The sequence below is a fragment of the Acartia tonsa genome, chromosome 11 (assembly GCF_053477335.1).
Source record: "Acartia tonsa isolate MP-2025a chromosome 11, ASM5347733v1, whole genome shotgun sequence".
Lineage (NCBI taxonomy): Eukaryota > Metazoa > Arthropoda > Copepoda > Calanoida > Acartiidae > Acartia > Acartia tonsa.
Window position 1 is genome coordinate 30696136 of NC_137270.1, and position 27237 is coordinate 30723372.

The 27237-nt window shown below is 32.4% G+C and overlaps 1 protein-coding gene across 1 annotated transcript; it reads right to left on the reverse strand.

Annotated features, from left to right (window-relative positions):
- Window positions 1-1992: 1992 nt before the first annotated feature.
- On the reverse strand, window positions 1993-25113 carry LOC145332059 (potassium channel subfamily K member 1-like). The gene is made up of 15 exons (XM_080176984.1): window positions 24983-25113; window positions 24316-24439; window positions 20792-20848; window positions 19801-19878; window positions 15460-15564; window positions 13627-13756; window positions 12878-12926; window positions 9779-9845; window positions 9579-9656; window positions 7846-7894; window positions 6257-6298; window positions 5092-5172; window positions 4383-4446; window positions 3680-3789; window positions 1993-2139 (listed from the first exon to the last, which is right to left on the reverse strand). The coding sequence occupies exons 1-14, from the start codon at window positions 25034-25036 to the stop codon at window positions 3715-3717; spliced, it is 1053 nt and encodes a 350-aa protein (XP_080033110.1). The 5' UTR covers window positions 25037-25113; the 3' UTR covers window positions 1993-2139; window positions 3680-3714.
- Window positions 25114-27237: the final 2124 nt, after the last annotated feature.

Below are 27237 nucleotides of genomic sequence, written 5' to 3' on the forward strand. Positions count from 1 at the left end.
AAAGAAATTACGTAGGAGTATAGTGAGGAATGTGACTTAACTACAGTTTATTTTAGTAGGTGGGGTTCTTGAAATAGCCAAAAACCCTCTAAAGTCCCATACAAAACTTCACTAAAAAGTGCACAAAAATAAAACTGTAACAGAGTCCTTTACATTAGACAGAAATCTTACTTTTTTTATGAATTAGTATTTTTAGATTATTTAAATATATTTTCTATAAACCATTCAAGTTTCAGTCGTTTTATAACTTATTTGTTTTAAATCAACGATAATATTGTATAAAAAATAAGCCGCTTTAGTAATTAAAAATCAAAACAAATTCCTCACTATAATTTAATCTACAGGGTGATAACCAAAAGGCGACAGTAAAAAAAGTAAAAACCCGCATTTTCGAGTTACCACTCTGAGATAGTTTTCTTTATACTTTGTTATTCTATAATTACAAAAAAACTGGTTATTTGACTTCTTTTAGGAAGTATATTTTAAATTTTTTTCTTATGAATAAAATGACTATGATATGATTTTTTACAAGAAAAAATTTCTGTAAAAAACACATGTTTTACAGAAATCACAATTATATAATAATTAAAGCTCATATTAAAAAGTATAATAAAATTAAATAAATATATTACATGATTTAACTTTTTTTAAGGATTTCAATTTTAATTTAATTGTTTAAAGAAAAGAATTCAAACTTTTGAAAAGAAATTTAACTAAAGAAAATAATAATAGAACTTAAAATTTTCCAAAGAAGAGAAAACACTAATAAAACTTAAAATTTTCAATTAAAACAAGAACAACACAATCCATATGTAGCAAAGCTTTATTTTTCAAAGGTATTAAATCAGACCAATTCTTGCGTATCATTCAAAATTATTTGTAGGTTAAAGTCAACTTCTACTAATAACAAAATTAATTCGAAAAAAATCAACCTTTACGTGGTTTCAGCTGTTGTTGGGGGGCAACATCTAGTAACATTGAATATTATTAAAGATTTATTTCACTTGTTGTTTATTCCTAACTTAAAGTAAAGAAAGGGAAAAATAGGGGAAAGTATAAAAGATGATACAAGTGATATTGACAGACTTACAACAATGATTTGTAAAATATCTTTGACATTTTTTTTAAAAAAAACTTTGGGATCAACTACAGTTCACGGTAAAATATTCCTGGTAACGAATATTTCCAAAAATCTATAAATTTTAAAGGCTGCTAGCTGCCTAACGACTGAACATACAGATCATGCCCGCACACTGTTTTAAGCGGCATAAGAAGGCCTACAAATAATCTGAAATAGCCATAATTCAATAATGCATAAATATCTCACAGTGCAGAGATATGCGCGAAAAAGAACTATTTTATGCGTTTTTTCTTCAGTGAAGCATTCCCTGTGTATTATTGGATCTTGGCTATTCCAGATTATTTGTAGGCCTTCTTATGCCGCTTAAAATGGTGTGCGGGTATGATCTGTACGTTCAGCCATTTGGCAGCTAGCAGGCTTTTAAATTTAGATTAAAATTAGATTTTTGGAAATATTCGTTACCAGGAATATTTTACTGTGAAATGCAGTTGATCCAAACTTTGAGGTATAATAACAGTACACTTGAAGCAATGTTTCACAAAATGCAAAGTAAGATTTTTATTTTTTGGTTAAAATTATCAAAATGATATAGATTTTGTTTTGAATAATTTTTTGAAAAATGGTACAGTTAAAAATTATGAAAATAAAAAGTTTGTTAATTTTTAATTATGAATATGATAAAAAAATGTTAAAATATGAAAATATTAGCATTTACAATTTTATAAGATCAATTCTTATAGATATTTTATTTTAGTCTTATATGTTTATTAAATATTAATTACTTGATTTTTTGTTGTTCTCAGAAAAAAAAACATGTGAGCTAATTGTTTCTTTTTAATTAGTCATTTTTAAATTAAAAGTTATAAAAATTACTATTTCCAACAAATCTTTAGGATAGTTTTTATTTAAGATAATAACTTTTGTTTTCCCCCAAACTGTAATATATCTTTTGTGACACCCAGTAGAATTCTATTATTTTTGGATTTTAAAATATTTTATTTTAATTCCTGGAAAATTTGATATGAGTCAATTCTTTGGAATTTATCTTTCTCCTTTACCTGGAAAAATTATAATTATAATACTAAAACTGTTAAAAATGTAAATTTTTGCTTAAGATCTGTATTGAAAGTAAAGTTATTTTAAATTTTCTGTATGAAGATAGCTACAACGAGAGGTGCGCAGAATGGCAAAATTAAGGTGAAATGGATACACCTCTAACACCCAATAGACCTATGTGACAAGGTTCACCCCCCCCCCCCCATGATAGGGCAAAGGGGGTGTACAGCTAAAAAAAGTCCACCCTCCTTAAATTTAAGGGGGATTTGAGGCTGGACCGATGACATGCTTCTCATTGGTCCAGGGAAGGTTTATAACTAAAAGAGGGCAGACTTTTGCAAAAGAAATTCCCCCAAAAAATTTTAAAAACTTAAATGTAAAGTGGGGGGTCGACTCCAAGCCCCAACCTTCCCTTAAGTGCCCTTTGAGTCCTCTAATGGCGTATCTGATAGCTAAAAGTTTTAAGTTCTTAAGCTTTTCCTTTATTGATGTTGTCATCCTTGTTTTATTCAAGATATTTATTTTACAAGCAAAACTATACATATTTTATAATTTAAAAAAATTTAAATTTGGAAAATTTTTAAAATTCACATTTAGTAAACAATTAAAAATCAAAAACAACAACGAACAAAAGGTTTTGTGATAAAATTATCATAAATTGAACTTACATAAACGTATATAATAAATTTTATATAAAATTTCCATAATACAATTAAGCCTTTTTTTTACTTTCCTGTAAGACCCTTTAATATCTGTGGAAAAAGATTGTCATTTAATGGAGGAAATATTGTTTAAATGCAATAACGTGCATGCACAGGGGTTGTAAAATGTTATAAACCTCTTAATCCAACACGAGATGGGTGTCGAAGGGGTGTAAGCTATAGGGGATGTAATTCAGATATTAAGGGGTTGTTATATTTCGTTAGGGGGATGTGAGCCTTAGGGTGTAAGACAGATATTCTGAGAGGGATAAAACATAAATCCAATGTGATATTTTTTCCCTGGAGCTGATTTAAGGGGGTTCATTCCGACATAATGTATTCGTATAGACAGACAATAAATAAATGCTTATTAGTTATTTATCGCATCATATTATAGACATGTTTCTACGGACGTTATAATGAAAAATCAAAAGATTAATAACAGTTCGGTCTAATAAAACTGATATTAATTTTATGGGTTTTATCTTAATATTTGTGGAAAATTGTCTGTTATATGATGCCATACTGGAAAAAAAATATTTTCTTTTATATAATCATATATCTTTAGAGAGAGGGGACTAAATTCTGTTTATCATACTAGTCCCCAAAGTTTTATAATACCGTTTTCTTATGCGTTGGCTTTCAACTTTGGGACTTTTAATGAATTAGGAATGGTTGGTTTATTAAGATGAGTGTCCAAACGTTTCTATCACTAAATTCAATCTTCATAAGGGGAAATTTTGTATATATTATTTTGGGGATGTACATCAATTTATCGGCCATTGTCTAGTATCCTTTTATATCCCTGTATATCTTAAATTTTGTATATTATGCTAGTTACCTGTTTATCAGTTTTATCTATCTTTAATGGTTTTCTTATTTTCTGACAAGTTGATTTGTCTCTGTCTCTGTCTCAGCAAAGTGAGATACTGTTGTGTTTTCACTTAATTCCTTAATAAAAATAATAAAATTACTTTTCATAGATTTTTGAACCTTTTTATACTGCCTATGACGTCATTCTGGCCTACTATTGGTCAATTTAAATGTATACTGGCCTGTCATTGGTAATTTATTCTGTGTATTTCCCTATCATTGTTCAATTGTATTGTATGACGTCCAGGGGCGTCCAAGCTTTTTTTTGTGGGGGGTAAAAAATTTTTAAGGGGGGGGGGTAAATAACCCCTCCTAAATGGATGTGGGTGCTTACGGCACCCCTAGGGTAGGGGTAAATTTTAAATGAAAAATTAAGTTTGGGGGGGCGATAATCCCTACATTACCCCCCCCCTCCCTTGGACGTCTATGATGACGTCAATTTTTTATAGGCACAATAAAGAGCTCTCTCGATATACAGAAGTTTAAGTTACTAGTTATTGATTAACTATAAGAAAAAAAATATTAAAAATATAAATAATATTTTCATACATGTCGAAATTATTTATCCATTATTATATCATACGTTGCGGTATATAATATAATACAGATTTTTCTTTTATTGATAGTGTAGATACAAGCTGTTTATTTGATCTTAATGGACAAAGTTTTACCTCTTTAGAAGTTCCATAACCGCGTCTTTGGCTTGCCCTGTCGTTTTCACCATCAAATATATCCCTATAAATAAAAATTAAGTCTTAAAATACTGAGAAAGGCTAAACTACATAACTTTTGTGTCACTTTTGAGGAAGACGATTTCCTTTTCTTCCATCTCTTTTGAAGAGGTTTTCTTCCCCCCTTCTCTTTTTCTTTTCCCTTTATATGACGTCATATAGGAATCGTTCTTCTCAAAAGTGACACAAAAGTTATGTAGTTTAGTCTTTCTCTAAAATACTTTTTGATTTTTAAGAATATCTTTCCAGTTTCGAAACCGTTTAATATCCGCTGGATTAGAATCTGTTCTCAGCCAAACTGAAAACGCATTACAATCTTACGAACGAACATAATAACCAACAACGCTTATAGAGTAGCTACGCCACTAAAACCGCGGCCGAGGCTCTAAGCGTAGCGTATCCGCTTGTCGTCGGGGACCACGTCATAACTATAGACGTTAAAAATGGTTTCTACTGCTGCTATGTCAGGTGCGCGACACAAATAGGGGGGAAAGCCTTGACCCATAAATAGTCAAAAGTCATTACCATGCACAGTGAGGACAAAGGTCGTGCGGATGATTCTCTGGATTCTCTAGATGATTACTAAAATCAAGGAGAATCCTACCCTTACGAGGTAAAGTAAGCTACGCCACTAAAATGTAACTCTTACCTGTGTTTATGTAGATGTAATCCTAGATTGAGTTGAGGGATGTCATAATATACTGTCAGGGTCAGGGATAACAGCAGAAGACCTTTTTAATGTTCACATATTTATATTTTGTTGCATAACTGACAGACCGACGGACTAAGTCATTTACATTCTGGATGTTCATTGCTATATGGAATCTTATCTCCAAAAATTAGCTGTCTATCTTGAATAGCAGTTGAGAAAATCACTTTCCCGAGCGTGGAGGTACGGACTGACGGACGAACGAACTGAATATATTGTTATGATTAGGAATAACAGCAACAGACATTTTCAATGTTCCATATTTTTATGTAAAAACTTTTATATTGTAGCATGACTTACAGACCGACGGACTAAGTAAATTATATACTTGATGCTCATTGCCATAGGGAATCATCACAAAAAGTCAGCCGTCTATCTTTAGAAAATAACTTTCTAAGCTTGTTTGTTTCTTTCAGATAAAATTATTAAAGTAAAATTAAATGCTACATTAAAGTCAAGAATACAAAAATATATTAAGCAGTTTATTATCTGATGATACAAAGGCTTATATGAAATATTAAAACTAAAACCATGAAGAAAAAAACTTTCCGAAACCGATTAATAACTGGTGGAATAGTTCCGGTTCCGAGCCATACTGAAAAATCGCGTATCGTATTGTAGACAATTTCCTGGTGGGGGGGGGGGGGGGATAACAAACATGGCTCTTAATCTTATAATTTTACATTTTCATACCCGCAGAAAGTTGTCTATAATACTATGCGATAAATAATTATTAAACACCTAAAAGCAACAAACCAAGCGACACAATTTACTCGTAGATAGCTTTACTATGAAAATTATCCAAAAATATGTAAAACATTCTTAAAAGCGTAGCTCTGAAACGGTAGGACAAACGAACATTAATACTTTTAGAGTTTCAGAACTGAAATTGTTAGTAAATTTGTTTAAAATAGACGTAAGGATATTCTGGTAACGAATATGGAGATGCTACGCTTTCTAAAAAACTACTACAGGAATCGCCATGAAATTTATAGGACAATTCTAACATGCCTCAATTAACCAAAAAAGCTATCCGTTCCAGACGTACAGACGGACAGACCCTAATTTTTAAAAAAGCTTCGCTTTTCCAAATATGTTTCACATTCCTGTGAGTAGATACACTCCAACCATGGCCTTGTAAAAGTTCCTAAAAACAAAAGACAATGAATGGGCGATATAGGATCATTAAATCGTCCCTTAGCACAAGAGGAGATTATGTTACCACCTCAGAAGAGGCGACCATATCGCCTCTTAAGGGGTGATCACCACCCCTTAAATGGCGATGTCACGAAACTGACTATATCCAATTTTTTTTATATACTTCAAGTAATAGAATGTTTATCTTTACATAAAAGGTTCAAAGATATGATTTGCCTAAAACATTTTTTGGCGTGGTGGGAGAGGGGGAATTTTTTCGAAGGGGCAGTTTTGATGCTGTGAATATTGGTGCAAAAAATGGGGACAAATTTCAAATTGTTTTGGCGTGTGACGTCATACCCCCATCTCTTTTCTAGGGGGTTTCTTTCCTCCTTCCCTTTTCTTTCCCATCACTTGTGACGTAAATAATCAGCCCCGTCAAATCAATTTAAAATTTGTCCCCATTTTTTGCACCAATACTCACAGCATCGCAGTTTCTCTTGAGAGTGTGGCGGTACCCTCCCACAAAATATTTATATAACTTAAATTATAACTTCTTTGATATTTCTAAAAGCATTACAATTATGCCAAAATCTGTATAACTTCATACTGTTATTACTTATTTAAAATGTTTTATATTTCCTATTATGAATAACTTCAGTAAAACAAATTCATTTTAAATAAAATTCTATTCAAAATATAATATGTACGAAAATAGTTATTTTGGTCTAAACAAATTATTTTAAATTGAAAAATTCCCCAAAGTAATTTTAACATAATTGCCTTTTTAGTAATCATTCATAAACGGTCAGGAATTTGGTACTTGGAAAAAATTAATTCATCCACACTTTATAAAATTACTTAAAACCAAAGCAATTCTATAATAATGGTTGTTGTACGTTAAATAGTCAATACGGCATCAAATAGAATTTAAATGGAACCTATTAAACCAAGGACGTACATAAGGAAGAAGAAAGGGGGTGTTTTGGTTATTATGTCTGACTGAAAAAAAAAGTATTTCTTCTGTAGTAGTCCTTGTAATGAATGAATTAACATAGGATGTCTGTGTCTATGTGTCAAACCGCTGGACCGATTAGGTTCTCTTTTGCAGTCTCATTTTCCCTTATTATAATCCATGTAGAAAAGGTACAGGATGTCTAGTGTATGTATGTATGTGAGTAGCAAAGGATCTCGCTAACCTCTGAACCGATATGGTTCTCCTTTACAATAAAGTTTCTCAAAGTCTAGCGAAGTAAAACTATTTTGAGGGAGGGTACCATAACTCTCCCAATAGAAAATGCCCTACAAAATATACTTTTCTTTTTCCTTTGAAAACTAAAATTTATAGAGCAGGGTCGACTCCCCACCCCCAACCCAAAATCCCCTGAGGTGTTAATGCTAGTAAAAAAATGCCTAAAATGTCACGTGTGGCGTCATAAAAATCTACCTCTTTTTGGGGGGGTTTCCTTTCCCACTTCTCCTATCATCCTTCCTTTTTAGACGTATTTTAATGACGTCACACGTGACATTTTCGGCTTTCTCGTAAAAAATAAACACCTGTAATAGATATGAACTGCATTATCGCCTGGAATATAGTCACCAAGACCTGAAACATAAAAAAACACGATTTATTTTTTTTTTGTATAAAGCAGGAAAATCGATATCATGGAAAAGATAATGATAGATTGATATACTTCCAATATTAAAAACAAAATTACTCCTTTTCACAGATTACATTTATTGGTTGAAATGTTTCATCACTGAGGATATTAATACCCGTTAAGATTTAATACGAGTGCCCAAAGTTTTTAAGCTTATCAATAATAAATCTTTTGGAACCCACCTGTGTAATTTACAGTCCAATGTCCCCTCCCTCAATACTGTTGTAAATAATATTTTACGTCGACATTGCGAACAACATTTTGATTATACCGATGTACCTAATCATTTGAAGAATCAATATTCAATAAATCAAGTGACGAACCGAATTATAGAAGCGCTTTGCAATGAATAAAAAGTAGCTCAACTCCAAAAGTAAATACTTATCTTCTTTATTATTATTTTTCTCTTTAAATCTTAACCTAACTCAAGTTCTCAAGAACTAATTTAGGATTCTTGTTAAAAATAGTTCTAACTACTTTTAGCAAGTAGGTTAAACATTAATATCTTTCTATGTGCACAGCTTTCCTAAATTAAGGGTATGTCGGTATGTCCGTCCGTCCGTTTGCAAGTCCCAGATAGCTATCACAGTAAATAAGGAATGATAGAATCATCCTATCGGTTGTAAACTTTGTATGAGTATTCCCAAAACAATGGGGCATAATATTGTCACAAATATATAAAGCTGTTATCAAAAATTTTATTTTGTCAGCAATTTAAAAAAAATAGACTCATATCTTGATTTAACAAGAATGACAACTTACAAAAAAGAGAAGCTCTAAATCAAACGTTTGGACAAATAAACATTAACAAGTGTCAGAACTTAATAAGCAAAATATTCATATGGGAGCTATCCGTTACGTACGAACAGACTGATCCTCATTATAGAGAAGCTTCGCTTTTAAAAATTCCATTTAATATTAGAGATTTGTTCAGCTTTGCTTTTTTTGGATGTTGTTATTTGTGTAAAGAACTTGAAATTACAAGTCTGGTCTTTTTTTATCCACAAAGAAAACTTTACTTTTATTCTGGAAAAGTATTTGTAATTGTAGAAATACAAGAATAGAAGGAAAACAGGGAGGGAGAGGACATTGTGTTGCTTATTAAACTAGTCCTCAAAGCTTTATAATAATATTTTCTTATTCGTTGGCTTAACCACTTTGGGGACTTTTATCAAATTTTCATTGATTGGTTGAGTGTCTAAACAATTGAACCACTAATTGCTTTCTGGAAAAGTATCTGTAATGAGAAAATGGAACAAAAGTAAACTCAAGTAGAAGAATAAAGTGTTAAAACAATTCGTGATAATCATTTAAGGAATTAACCATTCTAGAATTAAAATTAAAATTGATCGTGAAAGTTTGGATATTGATAGTTTGAACCAACCAAATAATATTTAATAAAATACCATTATGTAAAAGTAGTTTTTGAGACAACCAATGATATAAGGTGATATAAAACTTTGGGTACCAGTATAATTTACAGTGCCAAGTATTATCCTTTCCTAAATCAACTACAAGCGATCGGACGATTATAGGTCCTTAGACTTATGTTATAAGGAAAAATGTGTTTGTGTGTGTGTGTATGCTAAGTCACGTAACTGGTATGTAAAATCTAACAAGAATGATTACCTATCGTAGTGAGGGAAATGAAAACAAAATAAACAGAATCCAGAAAGGACCAACCAGGCTCCAACCACCAGAATAAAACTAAAATAGAGAAAAAAGTAGAAAAAGGGGATCAAATGGAAAGAAAAAAAAGAGAGAGAGAGAGAAAGACAAAATTAAAGAAGATTGAGTTATAAGCTGTTATAAAACAAAAGGAATGTCACCTGAAGGTATAAGAAAAACCATGAGGAAAATTGCGAGGCCCATTAAACCAAGATGGAGTAACCTCACCTAAAATTAAGAAAATATTATTGCGAGGCCCATTAATCCAAGATGAAGTAACCTCACCTAAAATTATGAAAATTTATTTTTAAGAACCACTGAACCAATTGGAGACGTAAAGATTTTTCTTCAATATTTTACTTATTCATGTTTTTGACAATGTACTTTGTTTAATAATGAAAAAATAATAATAATGTAGTTTAATTATGTAAAGAAACATAACATTTATTTAACAGCAAAGATTTTGGAAAATTGGAATAATCCAATATTTTCGCACCGAGTAACCTATCCAATAAATCTGAAGAAGGTGTTCTATGTATAGCGCCCAAACCTTACATGACCTAACCTAGTTTGTCCACTAGAATAATTTCAAATAATGTCAAAATTTTAATTTTTTAACGTTAACTTAAGAAATTAGAATATATTGAATTCGAATAAAACAAGGATGAAAACATTTTTTTAATCAAGAACAGAAAATCAAATATATTCAATAAAAATTCATGAAACCCCTCTCACGTATTTTCATATTTCTTAATATTTATACTGACATTGACTAATATACTGGAGACTCATTGGTATAGGAAATCTTCACACAAAAAAATCAGTTGTCTATTTTGAATAGCAGCTGATAAAATAATATTTCCCACATAGCGTTCCGGACTGACTGCCGGATGGACAAACAAAGTAATTATAGGGTAGCTTTACCCGTAAAAAAAGATACAATTAATAACATGTATAAAGAAAGTTACACAAGCTAAAATAAAATTGAAACGAAGCAGAAAATATGACAGCACCATAGGCGTGCCTCTTTTTACACCCCCTTGAAGAATTGCATACCCCAGTAAAAATAACTCTGTGCACGCAATTGAATAGATCCCTCAATGTTTCAAAAGCACAGCAAAATACTCCCATCTGGACAACACTTAACAGGTATAAGAGGATGTTTTTCTATTTATCTGTGTGTTTGTACTAAAAGATCTCGCTAACCGCTGGATCGATAATGTTCTTCCTTTCATTCACGCTTTTTATAGGCCCAGTGAACTATTTCGGGGGATTTTCCCCTGAAAGAATTAAACCACTCATCAGAAATTTTTTAGAGTAGATTGTGTTTATGTGTATGTTTGTGTGTGTGCGTTAAGCAACGTGAAAAAAAATAATAATTTTGTGCTATCTAAAGGTTACATAAAAATCAATTAGTGTAATTAGAATACATTTTGATTATTATTAACTTGTTATAAAATATTTATATCATAATTATTTCGGTTGAAAAGATAGATAAAGAAAAACATTAAATGTTAGGAGCGAAGCTATACTATAATTAACTCAGACTATCAGTAATACTATGCGGATTAGAAATTTAATTTATATTTCACAGGTTATTTAGTATCCAGTATATTATTCAATTTTTGTCCTATTGAGATTGGAGCAAGTATGTACAAACTTTTGGGAGGGAAGGGGTGGGGGATCAAGATAGATGAAGTAAATGACATTTGGGTGAGGGTTAGGGAGTTAAATTAAAGCACACCGAAATTTTCTTTTACTCCCAATTCCCCTCCCACCCCTGATTTTAAATGTAGGGTTAAAAACCCATTTTTGGACAGTGAAATTTCAACAACAAAAATTTGGAGGGAGTGTAAACACCCCTTTAGCGTCCCTTTCGGACGTCCCTGAATTTCAGTAAGAATTTTTTAATCGGTAACAATTTCTTGACCAAATATTTTACTCAATATATGTACAAAAAAAATTTTCAGCTTCGCTCGATGCTTTGCTACATATGTTTGTTGTCATCCTTGGTTAGTAATTTTCTTATAAAAATATAATGATTTTGTATCTAATAATCAAACTAGGACGATTATGTCTAAAAGTACCACAGCAAAACATAAATAAAAAATAACAGTAAAGTATAAAAGAATAGGGAAAATTAATCCTTAAGCTGCTATATATAAAACTGTTCAGTAGTATTTGGATTTAAAGCAAGATTCTATATAAATTTCATAATTATATTTTCAAATCTACTTTTCATTCTTTTAATGGTAAAAAATATAAACATCAAAATGTCTTTCTTCATAAAATGGACCAATTTGTTTAAATTTCTTAGAAGTTAAGGTTTTTTAATTCTTAAATATTCATTTATATCTATGTAAGGCTAAGGAAACCCTAACTCCTAGACTAGGAAATTTTATAGGAATTTGCCTTATGTGGATAACTAAAAATCAAAAAACTTTTCTTTTGACTTTTACATTAAAACTTTTTTGGAGCGCAGCACCTCTGTATAAAAGTTATATTAAACCAGTAGACAGTGAGTCACTGTTTCTATGTGTATAAACACACAGACACAAATATTCAAAGCTAATCTGAAAGAGTAAATCAAATTGAAGTAACTAATGGATACGCCCCTACAGGCCTATAGGGTCAATTGAGGGAAAGGGAGGAGGTTCGACCCTCCAATTTAAATTATAGTAATTTTACGTAAAAAATTGGAGAAAAAGTATTTTTACCGGTGTTGTTTTCTTTAAGGGAGGGGTGTAGGTGCCCTTAAAGAAATAGTCATAAACCTTTCATAAAGCTAGATTGAAAAGGAGAACAGTATCGGTCTAACAATTAGCGAGATCCGTTTGTATAAAAACAAAGAAAGTCAAACACCAAGTTAATTTTATATGTGGGATATGAGCTATGCTACAACTTTTGTATTCATCAAAAATATATTGTTTAATTGTTGTTACTGCGCTTTTTAGAAATTTATCATCCTTGTTTCTTATTTCGTAATTTTTATGTTTTTTGACCTTTTTAACAATTTTTATATGATACATTTTCATAGTCATTTTTTTAGAAATGTTAAAAAAATGATAAAAAGGTTTCTTCCGAATCAATAATTTCTAGCGAATAAAAAGAACCTAATTTTCTTAGGAAATCTTTAAAAAAAAATCTCATAAAAGATTTGTCCATGTATTCTAACTCGTTCATCAAAATTGAATATGAGTGATACTGACAGACAGACGGACCGAACGAAAGGGTTTAATTGAAGATGAAAAGAAACTCACCTCAAGATTTCCAAAATGTGATAACTTTTGTAAAAATTTTGACAGCAATCTGAATCATTTAATACATATTAGCAACATTTTTTCCAGCTTTAGAATTTTACCGTAATTTTTAGGGGGGGGGGGGGAAACGTGATTTTTTAGGCTGTTTTCTTTAATGAAAATTCATCTATCCAAAAAGCACCTTCTAAATAGCATACTTTTTTCTTTCTTTCATTTATCAGGGACAAACAGATATTTATTTAGTATAAAGAAACTGCGTCGTTGGTTATAATAATCAAATAGTATGTATCAAAATAATTTCTATAATGTCTGGTTTAGAAACCTCTTTACTTTGAAATAAACATACTAACAAATCCTATTCATTAACGCAAATGATAAAGTGCCTGCTTGCCGTCGGGGAGGTGTCGGTTTCGAGTCTGGGTCACACTGCGTCATCCTAGAGACGTTAAAAATGACATCTGCAACTGCTGTTTCAGACATTTGAAACTAACAGTGAGGTTAGGAGGAATGCCTTGGCCCATAAACAAAAGCAACACATTAAATTACACCGTTAGGACTTCCAGACAAATATCGAGCAATAAAAGGGTTGGTTGTCTAGCTGCTGGATGTTTCTTAATATATTAAACTACGGTGCATGTTGGATTGGGATCTCTAGTTGATACCTTTAAATCAATAAAGAACCGCGCCCAAACGATATAATTAAAGGTAATTAAGCTGTGATTTAATCAATAATGTATTAAAATAAATTCCTAAATGTGGGGCTGAGAAGCCTCTGTACTATTGCCGACAGGAAAACCAGAGTGAATGGTATCCCCACAATACAATACAGGATACACACCAACTTCCCTCCGGCTGTCTTCGGGTTTATATGACCATACCCTGAAAATAATACAAATATTTTAAAAAGGGGGTCATTTTTTCCTGTATTTTCAGTAAAGGGAAAAGTAGGTTGCTAGTAAAATCCGTAAAGGTGTGTGTTTTAAGGCTTAAAAACAGTGGTAAAACGATAATATTTACTAAATATGTATTCCTTATTGAAAAGAACTTTAGACAAAGAAATTGTTAAATAATCGAAAAAATCAACGAATGCTTCGCCAATGTCAAACTGCCAATAATAACAAAGTTGACACCTATAAAAAAAAATACTGGAAAGAGTTTCAAAAATTACAAATAATGCCAATTATTTCAAAGATATCTATTTTTTAAAACATTAATTGATTGTCCATGGTAATTCTATGTATTATATGCTAAAAATAAATTTTTGTCAGCTTGACATTAGCAATGCTTTTGGTGAATTTTTCAGGAATAAAATCTAAAAGAATTTGAAAAAAAATAAATATATGCTTTATTTATGTCGAAAGTATATTTATTCAAATAGGCTTAATTTTTATGCTTAAGATTTTTCAACGACTTTGGCAAATTTGATAAGAAGATATCCTTAATGAAAAACTATTTTTGGAATGAATTAAGTTTATGAAATTTTGTGAATAAGTAAGTTTTCATTTCAGAGGAATTTTAAGTGCATAAATTACCAGAATATTATGCAAATTAGTTAATATTCTAATTAGATAAACATTATAAGCTTACATTATAACAACTAAACCAACATAGTTTATTAAAAAAGTATAAAATGAGCTCCTAGCCAAAGACGTCAAAGCTTTTTTTTATGAAGGGAGGGACACTAAATCCCAATAGGGATAGGTAATTTTTTTAAAGGGGGGAGGCGGATGTGCCACTTTTGTAACCAAAAGTAAAACGTGCATGATATCAGCCCATAAAAGAGTTACAGCTCTACAAATCTGCACAGCAGTTGCTTTTGTGGTGAACAAAATGGAACTGTGAAGAAACGGCGGTGGAACCACCGCTCCCGCCGAAAACCGCCGTTTCCCACCGATTTTTTTTTGCTTTTTCTCGCCATAATTTTCAATCATCTGAGATAAACTTTTTTTTATAAAAATTTCGATTATATTTTACACTTGCAATTTTCTTCAGTATTGACATGTTTGAATGTGTCACGTGAAAATATAAGGTAAATTTTTATGAGAAAAAAAGTTTATCTCAGATGATTGAGAACTGTCTAATTTGGCGAAAAAAGGCAAGAAAATTCGGCGGGAAACGGCGGGAGCGGCGGTTCCGCCGCCGTTTCTTCACAGTTTCATATTGTTCTCCACAAAAGCAACTGCTGTGCCGAATTTTAGAGTTATAACTCTTTTATGGGCTGAGATCATGCACGTTTTACTTTTGGTTTCAAAAAGTGGCACATCCGCCTCCCCCCTTTGTTTAAGGGTCCTCTATAGCTTTGGGGATGGGGGTAATATCCCCCAAACTTAAAAAACTTTTAGGGGTGATATTATTATAGGAATTTTGGGAGAGCCAAATTTGGTGGGATGGGGGTGGAGGTAATCTCTTGAGGTTCCTGCGCCGAGCTGAAAAGTGTCATGCGGGACGTCATAAAAATACGTCTATTAATCTCTTTTTATGGGTTTCCTTAACACTTCCCACTTTCATCCCACCTTTTTAGACGTATTTCTATGACGTCATACATGACACTTTACAGCGCTTTCAGGTAAATGTTGACTTACCTATAGTTGTAACAATGGTGACAGTAAAAAGGAAACTCTGTCCAAAATTCCAGTTGGTCGCATTGGCTCCATGCTCCAGGGGGCTCAAACCATTAGCTGTTACATCTAAAATTTTAAAAAATACAGCAAATTTGAATATGTTACCCATCTATTACCTCATATGTGCGAAGCTGCTGTCCATTAAACTTTTACCTACAACCTAGGATACCTAAAGTGTGCCAAAATTCTACTTATCTGTCCAAAAAGAGTTACCCAATAGAACACCAACTTTTTGATTGCACGAATTGTCTGGAAGTCCTAACTGTGCATATAAATGAATTGCAACTGTTTTGGGCTGAGGCATTCACCATACTCTGTCTAGTAATGTCGAGCATTTGACATAGAAGCATTAGAAATATTTTTTATTGTCTTTAAACATGACGCGGTTTTGAGCCAAGATTCGAACTCATCACCAACCCGACGACGAGCAGATGCACTACGTATTTAGCCACAGTCGTGGGTAAATTTTAATATGTTACTAAGAAGGACAGACTCTATTGGTAGAAAAGCCCAACAAATCTACAAAAGGGGTAACTTTATTTAAAATCATTAGGTGTTTCCAACGGATTCGGCAGTTTCTGTACGTCAAAAATGTTGTTTTAACAAAAGAAATGAATTAAAAAATATATATAATTCTGAAAAACATATCTACCAAGAAGCCCTAGAAACATCAGGTTATAAACACAAGTTAATTTTTCATAATGATAGGCAACAAAATATTCAACAAAACCGCACCAGAACAAGAAAAGTTATATGGTGCAATATTCCTTACAATGCAGCTGTGTCCACAAATATTGGAAAGGAGTTCTTACGCCTGGTAGACAAGCACTTTTCAAACAACAGAGTCTTTAAAAAGTATTTCAACCAAAACACCATCAAAATCTCCTACAGTTGTATGCCTAATATGGCCAGCATAATCTCAAGCCATAATAAGAAAGTTCTTGGACAGACAAAGCATACAACTGAAGCTGGTTGTAACTGTAGGAGAGGCACAACTTGTCCACTTGACGGAAAATGCTTAACAGATTCTTTAGTCTACCAAGCTGATGTTCAAACAGACCAATCTACCAAAAAGTATATTGGAATGGCCTCAACAACTTTCAAATTAAGATACAACAACCACAACTCTACCTTCAATAATCTTCACCTTCAAAATTCTACAAAACTATCTGGTTATATTTGGCAATTAAAAAATGACGAGTTACAATACAACATCAAGTGGAGTATCCTTTCTATGCAGCCACCCTTTGATCCTGGTTCTAATAAATGTCAACTTTGTCTTATGGAAAAAGTTGCAATCTTATATTCAGACAAAGAATCTATTCTCAATAAACGGCATGAAATCTTCTCTAAGTGTATCCACAGAAAATATCACCTTCTTAAGAAACTAAAGTATGTAGCTGTTCAAAATTAGTATTTTTTTATGTAAAATTAAATGTGTTGAAAAATCTCCTAAAATTTATTAAAAAAATCATCCAATTATGTTATAAAAATCATTAGTATCTTTCTGAAGATTGCGAAAGCATGAAACTTTAAGTTAAAGATAAATAAAATTGAAGTAAAAAACGTTGTTTTACTATAAAATATAATTTATATTTATATATTTGATTAAAGAAAGTGTTTTTATAAAGATTTCCAATAAAATTCAATACACTTAAAATCATTTAACAATTTCATTATTGCAGTTTTATGAAAATGAATCTTCATAATTCGTCATATATTGCTCAACTAGCAGCTGCGCCAGTTGCATCTAGGGAAGTGAGGGTTGTAAAATAGTATAAATTCATCCCAATTAAATATGAAAATAAAATAGCCTAATACCACACCACCTATGCAAAGAACAAAATGGAGAACTCAATTGGTCCAATGGTTTGTGAGATCCTAACAGAGAAACAAAAAAAACTTATTAATTTAAATAAGAATTAGCGGCTTTGCTCTAGCTTCTAGGGGCTTTGCACCAAGAGGTAATTAAAAAAAATGTGGTACATGTGGTGCATCTTCATCTTCAACAACTGCATCATCAAAAAGAAAAAAAATTGAGGGGAATTTTTTATTTTTGGGGGGTTGAGGGTTTCCCAAGCCCTAAGAAAATAGCTTAAAACCATCACAGGACCAGTAGGTATATTCCCTGAAGAGTAGAATCTGATCGGTTCGGTGGTTACCAAGATCTTAAGGGACAGACGGACGGAAAGACAGACATCAAGCTACTTTGTATTATAGATAGGGTGTCTGATCAAAATTTGTTCCAAAATGGATATTATTGTTTTGGTTTTTAAAGGTACACATAAATATTTGTATAAGATTGTTAATATGAAAATATTTTCATGTTAACTACATAAAAATAATAGATCAAGTTAAATATACGAAGTTTTTCTTTTTAGGAACTTAAAAGTCGGTTGTCGGTCAAATTGTCGGAGGCAGTTCCTTTTTTATGAATCTTTACCAATGTACCTTTTTTGCATGTTTAGAAGTTTACCTAAATTTTGTAATTTCCTTTCCAGTTTATTTGTATTATAAGACTTTTTAAACGATTGTTGTATGTTAATAAGCCGGCCATGTAGGTGCTACCAGCCCATTCATTTTACAACAAAAATAACCTTCTTTGTATTTTCGACTTGATACAAAATATTGACATAACTATCTTGTTAAAAATTACTGAGTATTGTATGTGAATGATAAAGGACTATTGAAAAATATAAAAATATTAGAAATTATAAAAATAACATGCTTAATGAGGTTAACAATTACTTGATTGGCTGCTTGTACTTTGAGTTTTTAAAGGTGGACTTTAAGACAGAACTTAAATAAAAGCAAAGGGATAGTTTCACGAAGTGCATTTAAAAAAAAAATAGTGAACTGTAAGTTTTTTCTATTTTAAATAACGTATTAGTGCATAATATAAAGTTATTGATTAAAATTAAAAGATTTGACCAGAAATTTTCCTTAAAAAATGAGTTTTTCATTTTTATTTTCAACTTCGTTACATGTTATATATGGCAAAAACTTTATTGTCATAAATACAACTTTAGATAGCATTTACTAGTTAATAGAACTTCAAACTTTTTATACAACAAAATATACATAACAACAAAGAATGACCAATAAAATATTTAGTATAGTACTTAGAGTAGTGATCTTTTTATATGTCTTAGTAGAATATATTAGGCATTGGATAGATATGATTGTGATAAAGAATTTTAATATTGACCTGACCGAACTTTTTTTATTTGACAATATCTAAAAAAGTTAGTGATTTGCAACATAAATTACATGAGAATGGTCTTTTTATATATATATATATATGATTTAACATGGAATGAATAACAAAAAGTTATAGGTAATACACTGTGTTTCACAATGATACTCTTCAGTTACAATAACATTTTGATTTTTATATATTATATGTAGTATGGTTAGTTGGTATTTCCGCGTGAGATAATGTGTATATTGTAAGTAAACCGGACGGTTTTCTTTATTTTTTTAAAAAGAATCTATAGAAAACCTGTCCTATGATGAACCGGACGTTATTTTTTATGTTTTTTAAGTAACTTGTCCCAAGGGGAACCCCTGTTCAATTTTTTTATAACTCTTGTGAAATATGTGGAAATGATTCTCTCATATTGGTGTTTTGGCTATACATATTTGGAAAAAAAATAGACCATTCTCATGTAATTTATGTGGCAAATCACTTTAACTTTTTTAGATATTGTTAAATAAAAAAAGTTTGGTCTGGTCAATGTTAAAAATTCTTTAACATATAATCATATCTATCCAATGCCTAATATATTCTACTAAGACATATAAAAGTTCACTACTCTAAGTACCTTAACTCTTTAAATACACTTCGTAGAACTATCCCTTTAGGCAGCAATGGTAAATATTATTATCTTGCCCCTACAAATGTTGATAGCCCTAAAAGTGCAGCTGCGGTTGATTATTGTACCAAAAGTGTGTTTATGGCTAAAGATTTTTGTTTTCTACAAAAAGATGATATTGCCTACAATCAGCTGTGTACCTACATCAGCTGGTCTTAACTAAAATCAGCTGTTATTCCCTACTATCAGCTGTTCTTACCTACCATCAGCTGTTATTGCCAACAATCAGCTGTTCTTGCCTAATAACAGCAGTTCCTAACTATAATTAATCAGCTGATTTTGTCTGCAATCAGTTGTTCTTATCTACAATCATCTATGCTTGGCTACTACTAGCTGTTTCTACCTATAATTAAACAGCTGGTCTTGTCTACAATCAGCTGTTCTTACCTAAAATCAGCGATTTCTTACTACAATCAGCTGTTCTTACCTACAATCAGCTGTTCAAGTTGTTGTGGAGTGACAGATGGATGTTCCCGAATGAATTCTAATTTTCTTCTTCTTACGTCTAAAAAAAGAACTTAGTAGAACACAATTATTTTTTAAAAGTTTTTTATAATGTTTAAAAAATTTTTTTTAGACCCTTAAACCTTCTTCCAACCCTTAAAATAGCCTAAAACCTTTAAAAACGGATCTCCTTAGTCCATAGACAGCCAGTGGTAAAGGTAAAGAAGTGTTTACCCCCCTCAAAACCCCTCATTTAACCATCTCTAAAAAATGGATCTTATGGTCTATTATAATAAATTATCTTTCATAAAAACTCCGCTTATTTTACGTAATCTGTAAAAGATTATTATGCTAATACTGCTTAATAAAGTATTTTTCCTTATTAATGTAAATATTATGATATAACAAAAATCAAGGATTATTTCAAAATAAGATTTGAATTTTCCTTCTTTGATATAAAGTAGAAGGATGTCTATACTAACCGTTCGAATGAAGCTCAATATCTCACTAATAGCTGAACCAATAAGGTAAGGATTATATATAGTCTCTGGTTATGCCATGGTTTTGAGCTATTTTTTTTAGGATTCGATCCGGTAATGGTTTTAGCATAGATAATCCTGAAGTCATTTTTCTAAAATCCGAAAAATACTATATAATTTCTACAGTGACAAGGATGATGGCATCCTTAAAAGCAAAGATCTGAAATGGTAAGACAAACGAGCAATAATATACTCACATTGTTAGGACTTGCATATTGAGAAACATTGGAATTCAGCATTTTTTAAATGAAGTACGGACTTTCAGTTAACGGTTCTAAATTGTACCTAACTGTTATATAAATCATCATGCAAAGTTTGAAATCGAAAGGACAATTCTAACAAGTCAAAATCAACGAAATAGCGGACCGTTACGGACGGACCGTCCCTAATTATAGAAAAGCTTTCCTATAAAATATGGAAAATATAATGTCTGACCTCTCCGTAACATTTGTTCATTGTCATGTTCCAGATAACCAAACAGGTAGCTGCCACCTGAAAAATCAAGGATAACATTAACAACTCGGGGTGAATTAACAAACAAAAATAACGAAACTCTTATAAATACAATTTAATGTCCCCTGATAACAGAACAGACTGAATTCTGGTCACTTCCCCCAGTTCAGGGGGTTTGGGTGGGGCTAACAATCCTTCCCTAGAAAAAAACCTGCTCACGTTCAATCTGCACAAAGTAAAGACCAATTTAACTTTGGGCTCGGGAACGAAGTAGAGGTTGGAAACAACAATATGATGTTTGGCTGGGAAACCGCTAAAGGACCAGTCAGGCGGATGATTCTGAATTCCCGCAGACCAGCAAAAATTTGCACCTGGAATGTTCGGACAATGTTTCAGTCAGGCCAGACAGAAAACATTTGCCGAGAAATGCTTAAAGCCAAGGTTGATATCCTGGCAATCACCGAATCAAGGTGGACAAATAATGGAGAGTTTAAACATCATTCTGGCTTGAAAATACTTTACTCAGGCCATATGAATGAGGATCTAGGACATAACCAAGGGGTGGCTCTTATGCTGACCAAGCAAGCAGAGCAGGCCATGATCAGTTGGCAACCCCATGGTCCAAGAATCATGGAGGCTTACTTCAAATCCTCGGATAAAAACATCAATCTGAGAATAATAGTAGCATATGCTCCTACAGAACAAGCAGATACAGAGGTCAAAAACGAATTTTATGACCAGCTTGACTCTGTATTTAAGAATGGTCATAAAGAAAAGGACCTGACCATGCTCCTAGGAGATTTCAATGCTCAAGTGGGGAGTAATAATGAGAATTTAGAAGAAGTCATGGGCAGATATGGCCTAGGCTTAAGTAATGGCAAGGAAAATGACAATGGTGATAGACTTGTAAGTTTTTGTACTGAAAACAAACTTGTCATTGGTGGAACCATCTTTAAACACAAGAAGATTCATACTGCCACCTGGAGATCACCAGATCAAAGAACCTTTAATCAGATAGATCACATCTGTATATCTAGACGTTTTAAAGGTTCTCTCCTTGATGTCAGGGTTGAAAGAGGACCTGATGTTAATTCAGACCATTATCTTCTATCTTCTAAAGTTCGGCTTAGATTTAAAAAGCAGGACACAAAGCCTAACCCCAGGAAAAAGTATAATTTAACAACCCTTCAAAACTCTGAAAAGCTACAAGAGTTTAAGCTCACTCTAAAGAACAGATTTGAGTTGTTGACTCTTCAAGAGGATGATGGAGTTGAAGATATTTGGCAAGGTATCAAAAAAGTTTATAATGATACTAGCCAAGAAAAATTAGGTTTCAAAAAGGCTAACCAAAAGCCGTGGATCACTCAAAGATCCATTGATCTCATGGATCAAAGAAGAGAGGTAAGACAAAAGACACTCTCCAGAAACTCTCCAGAAGATAAAGACCTGTATAAGATGCTCAGCAAGGAAATCCAAAGAAGTGTCAGAATTGACAAAAAAGAACACTTGGAAAACCTTGCTTTGCAAGCAGAAAATGCTGCTAATCAAAATAGAATGAAAGATGTCTATGAGATTACTAAGAGCATTGCAGGTAAAGTACACAAATCAGGATCACACATCAGGGACAAGGATGGTTCACTCCTTAAAACTGATGAAGATATTCTAAATAGATGGGCAGAGCACTTCACTGAACTGCTGAATCTTCCAGTTCCAGAGGAAGAAACTGAGATTCCACCCTCAGATGCACTTGACATTGACTGTCGAGCGCCAAATCTATTGGAAATCAAGGAGGCCATTAAAAGTTTGAAAAATAACAAGGCCGCTGGACCTGATAACATCCCAGCTGAGGTCATAAAAGCAGACCTAGATACATCTGCTGAGGCATTCCTACCTCTGATCACAAAGATATGGAATGATGAATTATGCCCAGAGGACTGGAAGAATGGACATATCTCAATACTAGCCAAAAAAGGAGACTTGACCCAATGTGGAAACTACAGAGGGATAATGCTCCTTTCAGTACCTGGCCGTATCCTTAGTAAGATTCTTCTTAATAGAATAAAGAAGAAGGTTAATGAAAAGCTAAGACCTAACCAGGCTGGATTTAGACCAAACCGTTCCACTATTGATCAGATAACCTCTCTAAGAATCATCATAGAGCAATCCAAGGAATGGAACTCTGAGCTTTTTGTAAACTTCATTGACTACAAAAAAGCATTTGATTCTTTAGACAGAAGATCTCTCTGGAAAATCTGCCGACACTATGGCATTCCAGAAAAGATAATCAATATCATTAAAGCTATCTATCATAAAGGAGGTGGAAATGTAATGTATAAAGGTAAACTATCAACCTTTTTTGAGATTGTAACAGGTGTCAGACAAGGATGCCTTCTTTCTCCCTTCCTTTTCCTCCTTGCCATTGACTGGATCATGAAGAACTGTGAAAGTAATGATGGCATTCGCTGGGAGCTATTTGGCAATCCCAAATATTTAGGAGATCTGGACTTTGCTGATGATATCGCTTTGTTAACAAGCAATAGAAGTCAAATGCAAAGAAGGACTAACAGGATAGCTGAAACCTCCAAGAAAATTGGACTAGAAATAAATGTTCCTAAAACCAAAATACTCAGATTAAATGCTAATTCCCAAGAACCAATTACTATTGGAGACCAAATTCTTGAGGATGTAGATTGTTTTGAGTATCTTGGAAGTAAAATTGATGAAGCTGGAGGCACTTTAACAGATGTTAAAGCTAGAATTAACAAATCTAGGACAGCCTTTGCCAGCCTGAACAAAATTTGGAATTCCAACAACATCTCCATAAAGACCAAGTTAAGACTGTTCAAGTCAAATGTTCTCTCTGTTTTGCTGTATGGGGCTGAAACTTGGTTCCTAAACACAGCAGTGGTCTCCAAGCTACAGACATATGTCAATAAATGTCTAAGGAGAATCCACAAAATCTTTTGGCCAAATAAGATCACAAATGCTGAGCTTCTAGAGCGCAGTGATATGTCAGACATTAAACTGACAATAAAACAGAGAAAATGGAGATGGCTGGGGCACACTCTAAGGAAAGGGCATGATGATATAACCAATCAAGCCTTGACTTGGAACCCCCACGTAGGAAAGAGGAAACCAGGTAGACCAAAAACAACCTGGAGGAGGGAACTCTTATGTGAACTGAAAGAAAAGAAAATTCCATCTTTCAGCAATGCCTCTAAACGTGCCCAAAAAAAGGAAGATTGGAGAACCATTGTGCATGGCCTACGTTCTGCCGAGAACTAAAAGGCAATGATGATGATGATGATAACAGAATAACTGATACACTAACAGACCACGTAAGTAACAAAAAACCAGCCTCTTTTCCTAGATAGCAGCTGAGAAACGGACTTGGTAGCTTTGCTACTAAAATATCTACAGTTAAGATTGTGTTACTTTTTACTTTATAACTTAATTTCGGGTAAATTAATTAAGTAAACACCCTAATTAACTTGTAAAAATCTTACCAATGAGATATCCAATATATGCTATAACATAGAAAGTGAGAAGCCAAGTTGACCGACGGACTCCGCACCATTTTCTTATTCTGTAGGGTGGCTCCGCTCCACACAACAAGCTGGACTGGCCATTCTAAATTTAACAAGATTAGCATCTCGAGGATAGATTGATATAGAATACGTAGATATATTGACAGGGGAAAATTTTTCGTCAATTTAGATTGCTAATATGGACCTCATTTATCGGCCAGTTCGTTCATCCAGTAGGAGAGGAGGGGTTGGGTTAAAGCAGATGGATGGGGGTATCAATAATTTAGACAACTGTGTGTTTCACTTTATTAGAGTACATGCAAATCTGGTGCAACATTCATGTAGTAATATATGTATTCGAGGATAGGTATTTTAAAGGTGGGTATTTTTAAAATATGGCAAGCTGTTTCAAAAATAGCCTTAAACCATTTCGAAAGCTAACAACTTCGGAAACTTATGGTAGTGAATTTTGATTGGTTAAATAATTAAGTTGAGTGTTCACACGTTTCAACCACTAACTTTAATCTCCAGAAGGGGTAATTATGTATATCATCATTAGGGATGTACATCAATTTTTCGGCCATTGTCAATGTCTTTTCGCTTTAGATCCCTGCAAAAAAAAAAACAGCCAAGAAGAAATTATAACCTGTTGTGGTGGTTTGTCTGCGGGGGTTATGCTTTGGTAAATTGTTAAGCTCATTTTTATATGCTTGGTTTTTATTCTAAGTTACCATTAGATTATGGTTAGGTTCAAATATAATCCATTTTTACAATTCTGAAAAAAAGAATTAGTTTTCATGAAAAAGTTAAGCCTTTTAAAATGTACAAAAGCTAACTGTCCCCTTATGTATAGACACGTACAAATACAAATTGAACAATAAGAAAGTAAATTTAAATCATCTTGGCTAATAAGGTTTTAAAAATCAGATACAAAAACAGTTGATATATTTAAAAACATTTAATCCTATTATATAAAGTAGAAAGCTTTTTTTGACTGAAGCGAAGGATCTAGCTAACCGCTGAATCGATATGGCTATCCTTTACAGTGAAGCTTCTAACAAATCCTGAGATGGTTGCAAGCGTTTTTATTTTCATTTATAAGTCCGAGTATGGTTTTAGGCTATTTTTCTACCCTTCCAAATCCCTTCGAATATAGAGCCCTTAGATGCTAGGGGCGCAACCGCTAGTATTTAAAAATATATTTGTCATACTCTCGTATAACTGCATATACGGAAATAGGTTTCTAAAATATTCTGTTAAAATCATGATCATATGGCAAAAATTTGGCTTTCTATGTGATCCATCAATGACAGGATATTTGGAATACTCAATCTAGCACAAAATCGCTTTCGATCCCTTGGGGATAACAAAACTGGTATTAATCTTAAGATTTTTATTTTGATATCCGCGGAAACAGTATGGATGAAAACCAGTTCGAATCAAGTGGATTTAAATTGATTTTGAAGTCAAATGGAAATGAATGTTCTTATCTTTCTTAAAAGGCGTAAAAAAAACACCTAAATCATAATAGACGAATAAAAATGTCAATTTTGTTAAAAATTATTAAATAGCTAAAAAATGCATTAACTCTTAATTTATTATTGAAAAGAACAACAAAATAAAATATGTAACAACTTTGTTTTGTTTTTTGAGTCATAAATATTTCAAAAATGTTTTTGAATAGGAAGGTAAGAATGTTATTTTTAATTTTTACCCTGAGGGAAAAATATCATAACAATATAATAAACTAGTGGCTTCGACTCTATCCTCTAGGTAGCAGAATCTAGTATTTTTGTGTTTTTTTTATGAAGAGAGGTTTGAAAAGTTTTAAATATTTTGTACGATTTTGACATGAATAATATACATTGAATAAAGTGGAATCGAATATAAAGGAAAAATTCAAGGTTTTCTTGGATAGCAAGATCAATTAAAAATCCTATTATATAAAGTAATAAGCTTTTTTGTTTGTAGCAAAGGTTCTCGCTAACCACTAAACTGTTATGGTTCTCCTCTAACGGGATGCTTCGTATAGGCGCTGAGACGGTTTTGGGCTATTTCATTCTTATTAATAAGTCTTGGTATGGTTTATGGTTTTAGGCTATTTCTCTGCCCTTCCATATCCTTTCGAATATAGACCCCCTAGATGCTAGAGGCGCAGCCGCTAGTCATTAACATAACTTAACATTTTTTGTGGGATGTATGTTTGTCTGTATGTGTGTCACTAAATATATTGAAAACAGTTGGAATATTGTGATTTTTTTTCCAGGGAAGCTTAATATTTACCTTAGGTAGGTTTTAAAATAATTTATCACTATCCAAATGTGTACATACAATTAAGACTTATGTCGAAAATTGACATTAGAAAAATTAGTTATTCATGGCTTCTGATGTTTTTAGTCATCTATATAGTCCTTAATAAAAGTGGTCATAACTATAACGACATGGTTTAATGACATTTTTACTAAAGTCTTTTTATTAAAGCAGAGGTGGATTCTTAAAAAAACTTTTGTCTCACTAAAAAAGTCTTTGCCTCACTAATATTAGTGAGGATCGCTAAAAATTTAGAGGGGATAATTTGCCTCACTATTTTAGTGAGGCAAATGCCAAAAGCGTTTTTTAAGAATTCACCTCAGCTTTAAAATTTTATTGGGGTCGAAATCATAACACACAATTTCAATACATACAGAACTCTTTTATTTTATAACTAACAAATAACATTATAGAATCACGTCTGATGCATGTCAAAGCATCAACAGAGACTAAATACGTAATATTTGAAAATATTGAAAGCCTTCTAACCCGAAATACCTGCTTATTTCAAAATTTCAAAAATGGTGTCCGTTCATTGAAGAGAAAATAATAATGTACATATAGCGCATTCTTATTTATAATATTCATTAA